Source organism: Paralichthys olivaceus, chromosome 3, assembly GCF_024713975.1.
Source record: "Paralichthys olivaceus isolate ysfri-2021 chromosome 3, ASM2471397v2, whole genome shotgun sequence".
In the NCBI taxonomy this organism is placed as follows: Eukaryota; Metazoa; Chordata; class Actinopteri; order Pleuronectiformes; family Paralichthyidae; genus Paralichthys; species Paralichthys olivaceus.
In genome coordinates, this window is record NC_091095.1 from 4,520,619 (window position 1) to 4,539,804 (window position 19,186).

Consider the following 19,186-nt stretch of genomic DNA (forward strand, 5'->3'; position numbering starts at 1 on the left):
TTGATTTATTGCAAACTTACACACCAACTTAATAATTAAAAATGTTGTTTATATATGGAAAAATATACGATCACTACGTCGGCCATCAAATTTAAAACTGGAGTCTGTTACATTCCAGCCAAACAACGATACACAATGCTGATGCCTGTATTGTTGCCTTGTAGAGAGGCATCAACCGGCAATGATTGGTTTTCCAGAACTGAAAAGGGAGCAACTGTCATGTCTGAGACAGACTGAGCTCGAGCAGATGGGACTACAGTAGTACATATGGTGGAAAATAGAGGAAGGAAAGTTTCCTAAGCATTATAAAAAGTTCAGGATGGGTGGGTTTGGGGTGGGAGACATCACAATCGTGTAAGTTTGGTTCTCAGAGTCCTGATACGCCCAAAACTTATCGCTGATGCACACAGTTCCTTGCACAGTTCCCATCAACTTCAATGATCGCTCTTATCTCCAGTTTGAGAGTGTGAATGGCTTCAGCTGCCTCATTTACATTTCACACAGGTCTTTACACTCTGTGAATGTTGGAGCATTTCCTGATATGGAATTAGAGAGAATGGATTATTCATGGCTGAACATTTGAGCACAGTACATTTAACGCAGGAGTTCTCGGCACTCGTGTGTCAGCTCATTCACTGACTGAATATTGGTAGAAAAAGGTTATTTCACCTCAGCGTCCTTAACGGTTGAGCTCAGCTGATATGAGATGATGAAATTTCATACTGGAACTCGTCCGAACCAATGATTGTATTGGACTTGCTCATGAAATAGTGAAAGTGTGGTTGAGCTGGACTGCTCCCTGGTATAAGTACATGTGACTCTACTGCTAAAAAGCCTGTGCGGTCACAGCTTGACTGCAGAAATTAAATTATCTTAATGTGAAGATAATATCAAATAATTTTTACATTTTTCCCACTCGGCTCATATTCCACCAGTAAATGATTTGGCAGCTCCAGTTGATAAGGGAGTAATTCGAGGTTTACTGGACAGTGCAGCCTATCAAGCCACTTATCCAAATATGATGCTTTCATTTGCTGCTAAACAAAATGGATCATTTTTGCTTTGCAGCTGTTCCACTCTCCAATCTACTGTGGTCATGTTTTCCACATGCTCCCATTTATTCTGCAAACCAAACGGAGTCGGCCAAGTTATCACTACACTCTTCTTCTAGCTTTTTATTCACAACATCTGCTGCACTTTTGGCAGGTCATTTGGTTAAAAAAAAAATAGAAAAACTCCAGCTCCATTGCCGTGATCTCCCTGAAGAACCTCAAAATGCCTTAGTTGCATTATTCATTCATTTTCCTGCTCGGGGTCACATGGAGTCAGGAGGCCAGTCCCAGCAGACACCGGGTGAAAGGAGAAGGTAAACAGCTGGTGACCATTCGAACGCTGAGGCTCAAGCCAGACTCAGACTACTGAAGTTTTAAAACCGATTTTAAATCAGGTTGCGACATAAGTAGAAACTTCAAAGATGCTTTTTTCTCTCATCTCAAACGTGCCAATCTTTGCAAGATTTAAAAAAATAGGATGCATCTGACACATTTTAACACCAGAGGGAGCAATGCACCGTTATGACCTCTCTCAGGGGGAAGCAGATATAAACATTATGGAGATGGTGCAACAAACTTGTTATAACATTAATTGTTCTTTGACAGTTGTCTGCTTGCTGTTGTCTTCAATTAGCTGTAAAAGTACTCAAATCATTATTGTAATTTATTGAAGCCATATCATCTGGATCGCCCCCCAATCACTGGCTGCCTCTAGAGGGCCTCCTCCATGTTGGCAGATGGGACATGGGCCAAATTAAAAAGTCAAAGTACACATCAAATAAATTAAAGATGTTTTTCTTCATTTCAGGTATGGCTGTTCCATTTTTCTAATACATTTGTTTTGAATTGGTTATTTTAGGCAGAATAAAAATAGTGGCTTACCATCGTGATTGACAAATGAGACTGACGTAATCGGTCAAGTGCGTCTGTCGACTCTTGATCCAAGTGGCATTAAAAAAAGCACTAGATGGCAGCTCCCATATCCAAAATATTTTGTCTTCATTTACAATGAGAGAGAGCGGAGACGCGTCGTCTATCTTTATACACAATCATTGAGTTGAACATGGGGCCCAAGCTCCGAGATCAAATTCCTCCACCAGCTGACCGGAGGGTTGAATCAGGGATGAATCTGACAGTTTAGTTCCAAACCTTTGGGAAATCAGGTATTATTATTGTTTTTATTGATGTTCAGTAATCTTCCTGTAAGTCGGCGCTGGGCAATTGTAAAATATTCTGGCCTGTGAAGGTTTTGTCAGTATCGGCTGGAGAGCAGCTTCACGTCTGTGCCCAGTCACCCTTGTAATGAAAACAAACACAGCCCCAAGGTGTTACTTATGAGACTAGATTTACACGGCAAGGTCAGACAAGGGAAGAGAAAACAACAGTCTGAAAAGTGATATCAGTATTCATGTTTTCCTTTGGCTCATCCTTGGGTCGGTTCACAAACAACACTTTTTCTTAACTCCATTTTTCAATGTCCAGGAAGACACTCGCTTCGTCCCGCACTTCACCTCTTCTGCATTTATTATTGATTAATGAATTATTTATTTTGGATTAATTACTTTAAAGTAAAAGTCACAGTTTTGAATCAGGCAACAAGCCTCCTGCAGCTGACTGACAGGAGCATTGTTGAGATTCGCAGGGTGTCGGTACGACTCTGCATGCCGGACATCATCGTGTCTGAGTAATATCATCACAAACGCTCCCCAAAACATCTGCTTGTCAGAAATCCCAGATAACACGCAGTACTGCAGCTCTTTGATCGACTTTGATGTGAAGTGAATGAAGCTGTGAATCAGCTGGATGGTTAAATCTGAATCTTTTACTCCTCCACCAGGCACAGTTTCCTGATTTAACTTGAGTTAATTAAAAAGAACAGAAAGAACAATATAGAATTTAATTTCACTTACTAAATTAAAAGATTGTTGAAAAGAATTCAGCATGTAGCTGGAAAGTTACAGCTCTGCTCTGGTCAAAATGGAGGAAATTCTACATGTTACACATACATAGGGATTATACTGTACATAGGAAAAACATGACATTACGTTAGCGTAAGCTCAAATATAAAGAGTCCACAGGAGGACGATGTGTAAAAAGCAACACATTAGTGTCAGACTGAGTAAGAGTCAGCTTGATGAGCACTGAACTAAATTAAAAACGACAAATCAACAAAAGCAGCTGTTGTAGAAATGAAAACGCCACAGATTGAAATTCATATCACAAATTAACTCTTTAATGTATTTTTTTTTAAACTCAATTTCTATTGTATAAAAACATCCATTCATTCCTCTCTGTCCAGCTGTTATTACAGATGTCTAATTTAACCGTGTCTCTCTTCAACTCCCTCACAACCATTTCTGTCACAATCTTTGAACACATGCAAATAAAACCTCAATATTGAATGAACCATAATTTTAAAATACAATAGGCTGTGTATCAAGGATGCATCTTTATTACTTCTTATATCAAGCCCCCAGATTTGGTCTTGTAAACTTAATTTCTAAATCAAACACTGGAGTTATTAGGATTGATTCATTTAGTTAAAACAAATGTGCAACATCGTGCTCTTCTGTCTGTGAGGTTTTTATAATGCTAGAATTTGCTAATTGGCTCTTAAATCTCATTACAAACATTTTTTATATACAAACTGAGAGAGAGACAGCTGCCCTCTCAGACATGTCGCTGATGATAAAAATAGTTCCCACATCCCGAGCAGATGGAGGCTGACAGGTTTTGACATGAACCCGTACATGACATCAGCTCTGCAGGATTCTGCTCATTTGTCAGCTGCAGCCTGGCCTGGACATCAGCAGCTCACCTGAGTTCACCATCAGGAGGACGCCAGCCTGCAGAGCGGCGGCTACAGCTGCATGGTTAGCATCCCACCAACAGCTACTGTCTTATCTAATCGTCCACACAGACGAGCAGAAGACTGAACAAATAAATGTGTTTCCAGGCGGAGGTGATGAAGAGGTCCTGTTTTTGGTGGCAAGCTATATTTTCTCTGAATGGAGTGTTTACTTTCAATTTGCCACCTCCTGTGTACCACAAAAGCTTCCCAGCACTGAAAATGCCCAGAACCTGAATTTAATTTGGATAAACAAAAAAAAATATATATATATATGTGTGGTTACTTCGAATATCTGGAAAAAGGATTTTATAGAGCTAGTGCAATAGCCGTCTTTTATAGACTATTTAAATAATCTGCTATCTCCTCGAGTTAAAGCTTTATTCAAGGTCTGTATGACACCAGAGATACTCAGGGACCCTTGAGCTGAAAGTACAACGTTAAGGAAGGGAGGTTTGTAATAAATTAATTAAGTTAAAGGAAGTATAGCTAAAATATATATTTTTTAAATTACAAATGGATCTTTGCTGGAGGGGTTTTACTGTTTTACCTTCTAATGGATTCAGGAGACTTGGCCAGGTCAGAGTTGTTGTTGTCTTTTGACAAACTCTTTCCTTCAGTGTGTTTGGGATCGTTCTAATGTTGGAAAATTCCTCTCCTGCGTAACAAGCTTCTTGAACCTGAGAGCCACATTTTCACAGTGTGTGGGAATGCAAATTTGCATTCATTGTGCCATCAATCTCTCCTGCAGCCTCGTATCAGCTCCCCCTCACCTCCATGTATCACGACAGGTGCAGTCACCATAGCAGTCCTGACCAGCTCAACATCGAGCGTGCAGGATCCAAACTAATTTTATTTGATTCCTTCTGACAAAAGAATGAGCTTCCAAGATTCATCAGGCCTCTTTTCCTGTTTGTTGTTGAAAAGTAATCATGCACTTTTTTGCCGTTTCTTCGACCACAGAGTTTGATGCCATGCGATGTCTGATCCGTCACTGATAACCAGACAGTCCTTGTGCCAAGTCTGAAGCAATTACCCATCCGCTTTTCAAATCAAGGTTACACAAAGAGTGAATCATGAGGCATCATTTTTTTGGAGACAGCAACTGTGCTTCCATTATTGACTTCAGAGCCTCCTAACCTGCTCTTGTAAGTGTCATGGTCTAGTTTATTACTTTTCCAGACATGTGGAGCCATGTTGTATCACAGTTTGTGAGATGATGTAATTTTAGATCATTAAACATTTTAGTGATATTGCACAAGGGGTTTAATCAGGTTTGTTTCATAATGTAGCTGTGAATAATTTTCATTAAATATACTTTTTTTTTTGTCCCCAATCCAATCAGATTTCAATGTGCTACTTTATATTACCACACCATCCTCTCCCCTCTCCTGGATTCCAGTTGAGATATACTGTAAAATACAATTTCTGCCAAAAGAAAAGATCTCTCTATTCCAGGAGATCTCTCAGTTGAGGTGATAGATGGTTTTCTGGTGTTTACCCAGAGGACAGAAAGAGAGAGTGAGAGACAGAGACAGAGAGAGAGAGAGACGGTGTGGGGTCGTGAAACCTGTTTTTTTTTTTTTATTTAACTGAAAGCTACTGTCTATGCAAGACAATCATCAGCACTGTCAGGAGGAAGAAAGCGAATCAATCCGGGGTGGGAAATGGACTGTGCTAAATTAAAACAGACTGAAAAGTTCTCCTGTAATTATCACTGTGCTCAATTGGCCTTAACATGATTGCTGAAAGGTTATTTGTAGTTCAGGCAAGAAGAGCTAAAGTGGGACAGTCGTTCCTGCAGATTAGTCTGAGAACATCACTATCAGAGGAGGAACGTCGGGACAGAAATCTTCAACCTTGAGTCCGTCAGAGCAAAAACTTGGACGTGTAGTTGCTTAAAGCTTGAGGGGTATGAACCTGTTCGGATTTCACCCGGTAGGTGTTTCACTCAGCTGACATTGATCTTTAGTGAGTGCGTGAGAGGAACATATGTATTGCAGTAGTGTTTGAGCACTGAGGAAGAGGAGAAGCTCTCTGGAAAGCTGCGGGGTATTGAGAGTGTTGTGGAGCGTGATATTAAGGCCAAAGCTTCCCACTGAGAGGCACCATCAGACCAGTGACTATGACAGACAAGACCCCTGAGCTGGAACAACACCAGGGAATGAGCAGAGGTGAGTTAAAGCTTCTGCCTGAACAGACACTCATATTTAACATATGGCTCAGTTTAACATCCACCTCCAACCAGGTTTTATCTGCCTCCTTTGGGTCTTTTAGACGTTAGACAATGTGCAGGTGTCCTCTCGTGAGGGCACTAATGAACCTTGATATATAGAAACAGACTCAAGTTGAAAATGGATCCGAACTGTCGGTGACTTTCCAGCTTTTTGTCCCTGCTATGGGTAAAAGGTCAAAATCATCAAATCCAACAATCACTGTAAACTGCACACGTGCAGGCACAGAAAACTTGACAGACAGCAACAGCACAAAGTCACTAAAGCTGTTTTCAAACGTGACCTGTGGAAAGTTCTCTGCTCAGACGCTTTCGCAACAGCAACAAATCCTCTGCATCATTCAGGTGAGGGGTGGAGCAGCAGGCGGAGACAGGAAGTGACGTTTTAACTCAGCAGCGATCATGCGATGTTGTTTACAACACATCGTCAGCTCTGATCAGCACAAACTCTCTTGACAGCTTTGTCGGTGGGTTCTACATGTGTTGCACCGAAGATATTGCTTTTCATTTGCGCATTTGTGGCGTGTTAGAAGCGTCATTAACTAATAAATAATGACAGAACAGCTTGCTCCTAATGCGTTAAATAAAGTCAACGTTACCCTCGTAAACTTTATTTTTCCATGGCTGCCCTTTCTCCTCTTACTCACTGCCCCATTTTCTTCACACAGCAATTGTCTGCTACAGTTTAAACCTCTTTTCCACCAGGACGATGGCCGCGCCGTTCACAAACTGCTCCTTTTGTGTGACTGCAATGCCCCAATTTCCATCCTATTTGCTACAGAAAAAGAAATGATGGCATGTCATCGTTAAATCTTTGATTTGAAGGTATTCACAAAGCTCTGCGCAGCTGCTGCTGCTGCTTTTGCTCAAGTTTTCACAAAATGGCGTAAATTCTCACCCATGACCAACGTCACCAACAAACATTCACGAAACTGGGTGGAACGATGACATATGGGTCAGGGAGGAACCCAATGTATTATGGTGCAGCTCCGAATCAGTGGGTGGATTCAATAATTGTTTTTTTTACTTTAATTTTTAAGAGTGTGTGAAATTTGGTGCAACTAGTGGACTCTTGGTGGAGATATGTGCTCTCTGAGTAATATGAAAGTTGTGTTCTTTGTGTTTCCTGCATCATCCATTCACAGAGTATCAGAGAACAGATGATTAACAGAGTCAGGGTGGACAGACAAAGGGCTTTTCCAGTCTGGTGAGCTCCTACCTGTCAAATCCTTTTCAGTGCTTCCTCTTTAGCCGCATCACACCCCACTACTCACTCTCAATCTCGACACTTACAGTGTACTCACGTTCAGGCTGAATTGAAAGCACGCCACGAGATAAAAAACACTTTTCCCCACAAATTCTTCCCCTCGGGCCGCAAAATGTCAAGCTAACATTTGCTAATTTAGCTTCTTTATGGGCTTCCTGCAGCTCATCAGGGTAGATGTGTTTCCAAACTAGCCATGGAGGAGTGAATTACTCTGCTGTAATGAGATCCCCCTCAATAACCGGAAATCTACATGTTTACTCTCTGGACCATTTGAAATGCCTGCAGCTGATATTCTCCTGCAGCAAATAAAATATGTAGGAGGTTAATGTTTCTCCTGACACTGCAAAATGGTGATGGAAGTATTTGCCTTGGAGTGACGCTCGGATGAAATGTATGATGGACTAAGTTCTTTCTTTATTGTTAAACGACATTCAACTTAGAAATGTAGACACTTTCATTTAATCCAGGGCTTTAAATAAGCTTTATTGAATCACTACAAACACTGCACAGTCCCAAAAACATTACACCAATTTGTGATGTTTGACCTAATCACAGATGTGCAGATGCTGTTACAACTGCACCTCTGTGAGGGCTTTGCACAAGATTTAAAAAACCTGGATGCAGAGATGAGATCTCAGCCACAAGCACATTGCTGAGGTCAGGCATTGGCTGATAAGACCCGGCTCACATTCAGCCATCCAGTTCTTCAGGAATGTGTTGGATTGGGGTTGAGTTCAGGGCTCTGCATAATCACAGGCTTTGAAATATAAAAAAATAAAAGGCCTTAAAAAGTATTGCATTTACTTCTATTCAGATTTAATAGAAGATAAGTGGACAAAGCGAGAATTCCAGTGTTGAAAGTCGCTCAAAATGAGGCTCAGGACACTGGATTCTAACGGACATAAATGTGGAACAGGTATATTTTCACTTCTGTGTGTATTACAGCTGGACGTTTGGTCTTACATTTAATTTCAAGTGGTGTTAAAAAGGTCTCAAAAGTTCATCTAAACCAAACAAACAAAATAAAGAATGTTTCTTTATCTTATTCTCTAAAATACTTTTGTCAGCATTAAGATTTGAATGAAATGAAACCAAACTGCCTGAGTGTAGATACGAGTGAGAGGAGATTGAACAACTTGACATGCTGGTGTGTTCGTCGGCTGATCCATGACGAACCTCTTATCATGAACTAACGAGCAAGCCGGGGCGTATCTCCCGCGCTTTGCGCTGGTGTTGAGCGCTCGTTGTTCTTCATTGTAATGGTGGATCATTATCTGACTCCATCATCTACAACCGGCCAATGAGTTTCTTTAGCGAGGTATTTCCAAACAGCCCTCTCGTTAGCATAATGTCTCATTAATTCAGGGTCTGGTCTCGGTGCCGTCTGATTGTCTCTTGACCCCGTTTGAACCCGACTATGATAACGGCTAATGCTGTAAATCTCCAGGGACCTTATCGTGTGGGACACATTCAGGGCATCGGTGAGCTTCACTTCTTTTGCTGCAGCAAACAGAAATGGATGAATCCCCCAGACGCAGGTGTTATGGATCAAAAACAGATTCTTTGCAATATTTAGGACAAGATGAAATTCTCACTGCATCTTAAAATAAACAGAGATGAAACAGTGGTGATATCCAGCTCAGTCTGTAAATGCAACACCTCATATATATTCCTTTATTGACCCAGCCTGTCAAATTGGTTCATTTTGAATGAATTTGACAGAGGATGCTAAATAATACTAAATTTAAAAAATATCGGAATATTTTTATATGAATAAATGTCGATTTTACAGCAGTTTGGATGAGTTTTCATGTCGGCCTTCACAACTTGACGTGGCAGAAACTAAACCATTTACCATTCGATCGGATCAGAAAGATTGATAAATGATTGATGGTCCAGGGAAATGATTGTTGACGCAGGTCTTAGTAGTAAAATTGAAGTAGGTGCTATTCTCTCACATTAACGTTACTACCACATCCGCCTGTCCCCAATTATTCTGAGGAACTTAACCGCCTCTCCTGCCATCTTGTGTTCATTTTCAAAATCTGCTTTGAGAGGATGTGATTAGGAGTAAAGTGTAATAGTGGATAAGTGTTGGTAACACAATTAAAATGTGCGTCTGGGCCGGTTTCCACTGTTTAGTATTCAACAACCATATAAAGTTTACAGCTCAAAAAGGCCTGATCTCTGCTCCGCTGCATTTTCACCAAGGAGCGAGTAACAACCAGTCACTCCGACTTCTTGCCGAGGTTCAATCCTACAAAGTCACGACAATATGAATGAATAATAAAAGAGTGGCAGAGCTGAAGATCTGGCTCTGGATCGCACAGCTCTGGAGTCAGACTCCTGCAGAATGAGAACAGGGTGACAAGGTGTCCTATTCATCACTTAGTAAACATTAGATTATCATCATATCAGCCTGAATGAACACTGACTTGTTCATTCAGGTTAATATGATCTAACGAATACACAACTTGAAATGTTCTTTACACAGGCTTACAGGTTAGGCTTTTGCAGTTTCCCTCCAAAAGTGAATTCCTGTCTTACTCCATTTCATAAAAACGAATCTTTAAGGTCTAAATCCAGAGAAGTTGGTGCATCACAGTGATATTATGCTTTATGTAAAATACTTGCGTCCTTGTTGTTCGCTCCTCAGGCACAATCTGATTGGTTGAAGATAACCAGGTGTGGGGGCGGGGCGTGAATTGAACGTGTAGTTCGTCTGTCTGACATCATCATCTCCAAAGTCTCATCATGGAAACTGTTGAGTCTCTTTACATTTAAGGTCTTGATCTTATTATGTTATGATTCAGAAATTAGAATTGAACTGAAAACCTTTTATCATAATTCATTCTTCGTGTTGCCATGGATTCTTTTGTGTGGAGCACTTTGTCAAATTGTTTCACAAGTGCTATACGAATAAAGTTATTATGAAGTATAAAGGAGTATTAGAGCCACATTGTTAAAAGAAATTATATGTGTGGGTTAGAATGTGCCATAATGAAGAGTTAACCAACTTTGCTTTTAATTTTCTCAGACATTCTACAATAAACTTAAATAAAACTTGACGCGCAGACAGTGAAGGTCACCACGACAAGAGTGATGTGAAATATCTGTCACCTCTCAAGGATTTTATTCTATAATATTTCACATAAGCGTTTATGAGTGCCGTGATGAAAATCTTTTAAAGATTTATTCAGTAAAATCCTCTGAACCCTGACACGCAGACAGCGGGAGTCACCATGAACAGTGAGGTGAAATATCTGTGTCACATCTCAAGGATGTTTTTAAATAATATTAAATATGAGTTATAGTATAATATGTTATTAGTGACATAATGAAAAAAGGAGCTAAGTTTGCCTTTGATTTTCTAAAAACACCAACAACTACACCTGACTCCAGATTTTGATCAGGACAGAAATTTCACTCAAATGAACCAAAAAATATCTTTATTTAAAAAAAGTAAACACTGTTTGGGACAGAAAGTTTCATTCATAGAAATCAGTACTTCAGCAGACTACGATTAATTCCTGACATGAAGATCATTTTGTCCATTTGATATATTTGTTAACCCAGTCGCTGCATCCTGTCAGTCGTCCAGGTTGTTGGAACGTACAACGTGTTTCTGTTTGCAGGATAATGAAAAGATCACTAAATATCACAGTTTAACTTTGGGGCCAATACAGACTGATAACAGGTATGGAAGCCAATTAGAAGAGGAAACAAGTCTGCAGAAGAAATAAATAACAGCTGCTGATTTCCAGAGTCCACTGGTTCATGCTGACCTGCTGTCGAGTGTCTCATGGCAACACTGGAACAAACAATCTGTGTTGGCATCGTTAGGGGATGAATCCGGCCCAGCGCTGACGCTGGAGCTCTGTGTGGACCAGGAGGGTTCAGTCTAAAACGTGTTGCGCTGCTCTGTGGCCGGATGCTGCTGAGCCAGTTTACCATAGCCGCCTCTGGCTGGGTCGTAGTCCTGCCGGTACTCATCTCTCACCTGCAGGAGAAACACAATCAGAAGACACAGATATATGACAGAATGTTCCATCACCAAACAACCGTTACAAGAGCAATCAAATGCACCATTTTCCACGAGTGATGCATTTGATGGTTATAAATATTTTCCCACCCCGTTAACATTCCCACGTGATTAATTAAATTCAGATTTAACCCTAACTATTGACTTTTGTGACTCCAAAAGTGATAATGATGCTCATTTCTTTAGACATTCACATTATTAGAAAGTGAAAAACTATTTTCTTTATATTTACAGTTATTAATTATAGTTTTATAGGGAGGTTCCTATCCTATGATATCCTCGGGGTATTCTTAAAAGCAGAGAAAATGTTTGTGTTTTCTTATTAACACGAGCAGAAATCTTGTTGAATACAACTACACGACAACTGGACGTGTTTATATATGTTGTATTCGTTAACAGTATAATAAACACATTCATTTTTCAAATGCCATACTACAGTGAAGTTATCTCTTCAAAGGCCACAGTTAATCATGCATAATTCATTTTGAAAGTTATACCACTTTCTAAATATCATACTGATGTATTAAAATGTCATGAGGTTTTTTTTCAATGCAATTTCAGTATGTGTCATTTTTCAAATGTCATATTATTCTGTGTTTTTCATTGTTTTTCAAACTGCTGCACTGCAAAAAAAAAAAGACAAGTCCAAACTTTTCCCCTATGGGCAGCTCGGGGTGAGACAGTGAAACTCCAATCAGCTGTTCCCCACTATGGAGGAGAATCTTATCATGGATCTATGCTGGGAATAAGTCTGTATTTCATTCTCTACAACGTGAACTGCTCTGTGTTGTATTTAATATAAACTACAGTGTTTTGGGACTGAGGGTGCTGACATACAGGCTGTTGGAATTATATTTTATTAAAAAAACTAACGAATCAGTGCTTTGCATGTTCACTTCTGAATATAAAAACATGTCAGCATCCACGCTGTGATGTTAACATGTTCATACAAGTGTCTGGAATCCTCACCTGTCCTCCAGATTTGCCGCGGCCGTGCTGTCGTCCCTCTTTGAAGCCGGCGTCCCAGTCTGTCCTGATGATGCGGTCGTCGAGTCGTGTGCCATTAATGAAGCGCATGGCGTGTTCTGCGTCTGCACGTGTGTAGTATCTGGTGCAGCCGGAGGGTTAAGGTCTGTCACAGGCGTTTGATGGAGATGCGTGTGTGTTATTTTTGTGTCTGTGAATACAAGGTCTTCTATTTTCAAACACACCATTGTTTAATTGGGTGTTCCATTTCAAAGGATACTCGACAAAACAGAATCCGCAGGCCGTCTTCTTGACTTTATCCAGGCCGATGATGATCCGCTTCACGTCTCCACTTTTAGAAAACAACTCATGTACCTGCAACATTGGAGCAAGGTCTGTTGTTAAATACAGAATATTAATTTAACCACATTTAAATGCACGTGTGTAATGTAATGTGCCAAACTAGCAAACATCAGGTATTTTAACAACAAAGAAGCTGATGAACTCAGTAAAAATGGTCGCCTGTCGTACCTGCTCCTCTGTGGTGTAGAAGGAGAGGTTCCCCACATACAAAGTGTGGCTCTGCTTCAGCAGCTTCTCCTGGTCATAACGATTACCCTGAAAAAACCCAAAATAATATCCTGTCAAAAACAGAACAGAACCAAGCAGAAAACAACAGATGGCTTATCTCTATTATTACAGAAGCTATTATTAGAGTTCTGAGTTTATTATGTTAAAACAGGTTAGAGTCTGACTCAACAAAAGTAGAGTCAGATATTTCTCTGTCTCGTTTTAGGAAAAATACCCGATAATCATTTGAGAAGAAGTGTTTGTGCAATTTATTACATTTTAAAGGAATACAATCATTTTGAAACACAACCACACGATTAAAACCGACTGGAGGGGAAATTATAAGTACTTTATTTGAATGCTCAAACACTTTTATTGATAAATAATTGATAACTTGATTAAATCCATTAAAACCAAGATGATAGAAATGAAACCCTAGATGTTCTCATGATGATCTCATGTCAAACATAAAAGAGGTGAAGGACAAAGAAAAGAATCATCTGCCAGTTTCAGCTTCATTTCATCATCAGTAAACTGCGACCTCTGAACGTTTATCAGCGTAATTAACAAATAAAACTTCTTATTTAAACGCTGCATCTTATTCTTTATAGATTATTTAATTATAATCTGGCTGCAAATGGTTACGAGCGGAAACGAGGGATCCTGAACCGACAATAAGAGTCGGTGCGGGGGACAGATTTCTACAAACACCGAAGCTCCGGATGAAACTTTTCTGCTTTAGTTGACGTTTTTAAACTTGTCTGTTGAATGGATCCAACCCGGGACATTAAACTACATTAATATTGTTTCACAGAGACAAGAAGTCGAGCTAATGAGCGACGACCTCACACGTTGGACCCGTGTTTGCTAACGGTTGCTAACTGTTAGCTAGCGTGATGCGCCGCTGGAAGCCTCGCTGGGTGATTTTACCTTGAAGTGCTGGTCCCTGTATTGACTGACGTCGATGTAAGAGTCGCTGTTCAACGCGTTCAGAATCGCAGACATGATGAAGTTGTTGTTGTTGTTTCACGATCTGCGGATAATCCGATGCTAGCTGAGCGGAATGTGGACGAGGACAGGTTTCCGGTTCGTTTGTCCGTCCCGTAAAGAACTCCGGTAGGAAATATTTGACCAGGAGACAATAGCGTCCCCTGTAGGTGCCACTTTATGTTCCTGACTGTGGCTCAAAGTACATCGAGTATAAAATACTACACAGAACATACACGTCAAATACAAATACATGATTTAAACAACTTTCTTCACATGCATCATAACAACAGCCCTATTTAAGAGTTCTACTCTCATCAGTTTGTGATGGAAGTTATTTATAAAGTGGCAGATTTGTTAATGTCTAATTCTTTGGCTACGTTTTATATGAACATGTGACATTTAACAACCTTTGATGGAAAAACAACAGCACTTCAGAGTTTTCAAATAAACATTTGTATACATAAATATTAAGATGTTGTAGAATTTGTTGTTTCCCTTCGACTTTCCAGAATAGAGCCGAGTCGAGCTTCTCTTTAGATTTGTTTGTAAGTTGAACTGTGACGTTCACATTCAGATTCGGACAATTTTACTGATCCCAAGGAGGAGAATTTACTCGCGAGTCACCCCGTTCACATTCACACAAACAGCTTCTAATGTGGCACGAGTCAAAAAGCACAGGTCAACAAACAAACCAAGGTCGGTGAAGGAAAACAAGATCAAGATTGAGGAGGTCAAATAAACAGAAATAAAAGATAATTAGCTGATAAATACACATTTGTTACGTGTTATGTAAAAAGCATGTGTCATATATTTACCTTTCTCCATCTTACTTGTTCGACGGCCTCCACATGATCAAAAACCCACAGAATTTTAGACACAGGTTAATTTTCATCTTTCATCGTACACCCCCCCAACAATTAAAAACTAAATACAAATTCCGGCCCCTGCTGTAACGTTGCCCTGCAGGAACTTCCGGGGACAGATCTATCGGGCTTACCTTAAACCTGACAGGAGACCCACCATTTTTTATTTATTTAGCAAAATTTGTGTTTTGTTTTGGAGTACTGCATCTGATTGACTTCACATTTTCAATGTTATATCTATAAACAAACACAGTATATTTAAGAATATTTCAGTGTATAAATCGAAGTTGATGTTTATGATTTATAAAACTACATTTCCCATCCAAAGGGCTGTGATCCAAAAAAATACCCATAAATATAACATACACATAATATTAATGAGATCAATGAAAACTTAAAAACTTGTTTTCTTGTTTAAAAAAACATAAACACACTTCAGACAGTAGATTCCCGAAAGGTCAACATTTTATTATTAGAATTCAAATACTGAGAACAAAAACTTGTTATCCTGATTTTTCCCCGGCCTGACGTCTGACGAAATCTACCACCTAAACAATTTTGTAAAACTAACACTTGGATGTGAATGAATCCATTCATTAGTAACATAAAATTAGCAACTACAAAAAGGATGAAACAGCAGGGCATGGCGTTAACATTCGCCTCCGGCCTAATACTGGGCTGAGCTGCTACCTGACAGTTCCACACACGTTTTCCAAGAACAGGCGGTTGTTCTGCTATTTAATAACTTCATACCAATAAATCAGAGCATAATTAGTAAAGCCACTGAAAGGTGTCGACTCTTCTCTCAGATTTGACGTGTCGTCTTCATCAGTGGTCGGATGATCTTCACTTTATGTTGCAGCACCTCCTGGAACCTGGAAGAAAATAACATTTATTTATTCAACAGCACACAGAGTATCTCATCTGAATACATTTGTATTTTTAGAGTAATACTAATATTAATTTGGTAAACTTCACATCCTGTCACCTGCAGCTCTTCGTCTATCGCTGATGTTTCTTGATTCGACAGGGAACAGTGTGTTTCAATAACATGCTCAGAAAGACACAACCAAAACTTCTGAATCGACGGAGCTCAGATCCTGAAAAAAGACTGTGTCTGTGTGTGCGACACTTTAATAAAGCGTCTGCTCAACCAACATCAAAATTTTATTAAAAATACCTGGAGCCATGAACTGTTGCATATTTTAACATGAATATAAACTAATACTAATAATGAGGAAAAGGTAAATAACTGAGTTGTTCTCGTAAACAAAGTTCCATGTTTTCTTAAACAGCAGATATTTAACTTAATCGTTGGTTGGAGATTTGTCTGAAGTGTGTGAGCTGAGGGAATCTGTACTGCATCCTCAATCACTTGTGGTAAAGTACGTGTACTTAAAAGTACTGAGTTAATTTCTACAACTTGTGGTTACGTAAAAGTACTCGAGTAAAAGTACTTGGTTACTCTCGCCAACGTGTGTTTACGTACGTGTCGAAGCTTCCTCCTCTTCCTCTCCCTCCTCTTCATCACAGGTCGGATCTCCTCTCGATGTTCAGCAGCTCCACCTCGAAGATGAGCGTCGCTCCCCCGGGGATCTTCGGCGGGGCTCCCCGGTCTCCGTAGCCGAGCTCCGAGGGGATGACCAGCTTCCTCTTCTCGCCCTCGCACATGCCCAGCAGCCCCTGGTCCCAGCCCTTGATCACCTGCCCGGTGCCCAGGGTGAAGGTGAAGGGTCTGTCGCGGGGGATGCTGCTGTCGAACTCGGTGCCGTCCTCCAGCTTCCCGGTGTAGTGCATGTTGAGCACGTCTCCCTTGCGGGACTTGATGGGGCAATGGTCGACCCGCTTCTTGATGCCGATCTGCAGCTTCTTCTTCTCGGCTCCGCTCACCGCCGCCGGGCTCAGAGAGAGCAGCGTCACCGCGAACAGCACCAACACCCGCATGGCTGCAGCCCGGTTCGTCCCTAAGGTCTCCGGGTCACTCGACACTCTGACGCTCGAAGCTGTGCCCGGTTCTTCGCTCGAGTCTCCGGGTCTCTTTAAACTCTGAAGCTCGGCGAGAGGAAGAAAACCTGCAGGAGCGGAAGTGACAGGGAGATCTGAGGCCGGAAGCGGAAGTACATTTGGTGTTACCGGATAAGAACGTCCGGAAAATGGGAACCTCGTTTGAGATTTGTTCCCACCAGAAACCAACATTTTGATTGTATTTAAATTAACACTCAAGAATTTTATGGATGATAATAATTATAATAATAATAATAATGCTCTTTATTTGTACGGCACCTGTCATACTAGAAATGCTTAAAAGTAAATATAATGTTAAAACAGAAAAGAAGGAAAGTGATAAAAAATATAAGAGCGCAGGAGTTTAATGAAAAAAAGAGAAATATAAAGACAAGTGGAGAAAAAAAATACAGTTAATGATTTAATCTCAAAAAGGAGTGAGGAGTACACATTTATATAATCTCAGCCCTTCTCCATAAATCATTAGTTAATAATTATATATGTGTATATACATACACATATATAATTATAATTATACCTACATTCCCAAAATCAACTAATAACAGATTTGCATTGTTATTTATAGAAAATAGAGAGGAAGATAAGAAACAATAAATATGAAGTGAACAAATAAAGAAACTGTTCCTCTGAGAACACCTCATGATTAAATAATGTTTGTAAAACTGTACATTTTTATATATATATATATATATATATATAAATATATAATAAAAATCCAGAAACATGACAAATGAGTGAACCAATGAACGAGCTCATTTCACGTCACGTGACATCTGCCGTCCTCTCGCGTGAACTGGGACGTGACGCTGCCGTCAGTGCGCGATGACCTCACAGATCTCCAGCTGTGACCTCATCAGCTGCTTGTGAGTCAACTTCTCTCTGTCTTCAAACTTCTCCCGCAGCTCACGCGACAGAATCAACCATCACAGGTCGATGTGCGTGTCTCTGACTGTTCACGTCGTTTTTTCCCCGCAGAGCCGAGAACCCCGCAGTGTGGACGCGGGCTGCTAACGCTTAGCTAGCCAAGCTAACGCCCGCCGCCATGCTGTCCCGCTTGTTGTTCTCCCTCATCAACAACCTCCGCGTCGTGGAGAAGTTGGCGGAGTCTCGGCCGATCCGCAGGGCGGCGCAGATCACCGCCTACGCCATCACCAAGGCTCAGATGGCCGGCCGGGACGCCTCGGAGCGGGCCATGCGGTCGCAGACGCTGCGGCAGGTCCGGGAGGAGGCCGGCAGGGTCCCCGGGGACCTGGGCGAGGTGGGCAGCCGCCTGAGGAGGGTCCGGGAGACGTTCGTGAACGAGGTGAAGGAGGGATGGAAGGACGGCTCCAGGCAGGTCAAGAAGTAAAGAGGACACCCTGGGTGAGGAAGTGACAGACTTAATGACTGCAAACGTCACTTCTTTAACCTGAGTGTGTTCCTGAGAAACTCCCTGCTGGAGAAATCCAGAATCTACCTGTGAATCTAATGATCAGTCACATGAAATCTGTGTCCAAACAGTTTATGGCATTCACTGTATTCACCTCTGAAAACACACGGACGTCTGCTGCGTGCACTGGGTGTTTTAGACATCCTGTGGGGAACCTAGGAGCTGACTCAGAAAGTTATGTGCAGGAAGTTATTTCAACATATAGACCAGACCTCTGGAGCTGCACTGTCTGAATAACCCCATAGTAACGTCCTGGTGACAGTTTAGTCATTAACCGATGTGCCGAGCACTCGATCATCTGTGACACCAATCCTCCCCGGGACCTTCATTTCCTTCATTTGACATTGGGTTGTCAGTGGGAATCTTTTATCAGCTGTATATGTGTATTCAGAGGGATATAATTATCATTGACAATGAAGTCATCATTTAGTTCTGGTTGTATAAATAAAGATGATTATTTATAACGAAGCACTTTGACTGCTGTTTGTATCTGTTGGTATCGTATGTTTTCAGAATCTCCCAAGTCGTTCTGATGAATCTGTAAGACAAGACTTTAAAGTCCTCCTCCACTCAAAAATGTGTTTTGGGATCTTACCTTAATTTTGCAGAATGACGTGCAGGATTTGACCCTAAGACCTATTTCCACAACTGTTGATTTCTGTGTTTTCTGGAGCAGCGTTTTGAGTTTGAAGCTATTCATGGTCTAATATTCACATCACTCTACACAGTTCCTCTCCCTCGAGATGTAACTCACAGTTCCTTTGCTTTAGCAACTCTTACAGGACAATAGTATGTTACAACATGTATATGAGTAGAGATAACTGTGCACCAGCAGATTCAGCTGGTTGTTGTTTGTAGACCCAGATACTTTACTCTTACTGAAAGAGGCAGTGGTAAGTGT

General features: G+C 40.8%; 3 protein-coding genes across 3 annotated transcripts; 1 reads left to right on the plus strand and 2 right to left on the minus strand.

Annotated features, from left to right (window-relative positions):
- Positions 1-10,832: 10,832 nt before the first annotated feature.
- ncbp2 (nuclear cap binding protein subunit 2) lies at positions 10,833-14,121 on the minus strand. The gene is made up of 5 exons (XM_020098343.2): positions 13,909-14,121; positions 12,940-13,026; positions 12,689-12,783; positions 12,412-12,550; positions 10,833-11,400 (listed from the first exon to the last, which is right to left on the minus strand). The coding sequence occupies exons 1-5, from the start codon at positions 13,981-13,983 to the stop codon at positions 11,302-11,304; spliced, it is 495 nt and encodes a 164-aa protein (XP_019953902.1). The 5' UTR covers positions 13,984-14,121; the 3' UTR covers positions 10,833-11,301.
- Positions 14,122-15,278: 1,157 nt separating this feature from the next.
- On the minus strand, positions 15,279-16,974 carry fkbp2 (FKBP prolyl isomerase 2). The gene is made up of 2 exons (XM_020098269.2): positions 16,321-16,974; positions 15,279-15,706 (listed from the first exon to the last, which is right to left on the minus strand). The coding sequence occupies exon 1, from the start codon at positions 16,773-16,775 to the stop codon at positions 16,359-16,361; it is 417 nt and encodes a 138-aa protein (XP_019953828.1). The 5' UTR covers positions 16,776-16,974; the 3' UTR covers positions 15,279-15,706; positions 16,321-16,358.
- A 583-nt stretch (positions 16,975-17,557) lies between these two features.
- Positions 17,558-18,753, plus strand: LOC109636688 (protein NCBP2AS2-like). The gene is made up of 2 exons (XM_020098576.2): positions 17,558-17,719; positions 17,832-18,753. Exon 2 carries the CDS (start codon positions 17,899-17,901, stop codon positions 18,202-18,204), a length of 306 nt encoding a protein of 101 aa, XP_019954135.1. The 5' UTR covers positions 17,558-17,719; positions 17,832-17,898; the 3' UTR covers positions 18,205-18,753.
- Positions 18,754-19,186: the final 433 nt, after the last annotated feature.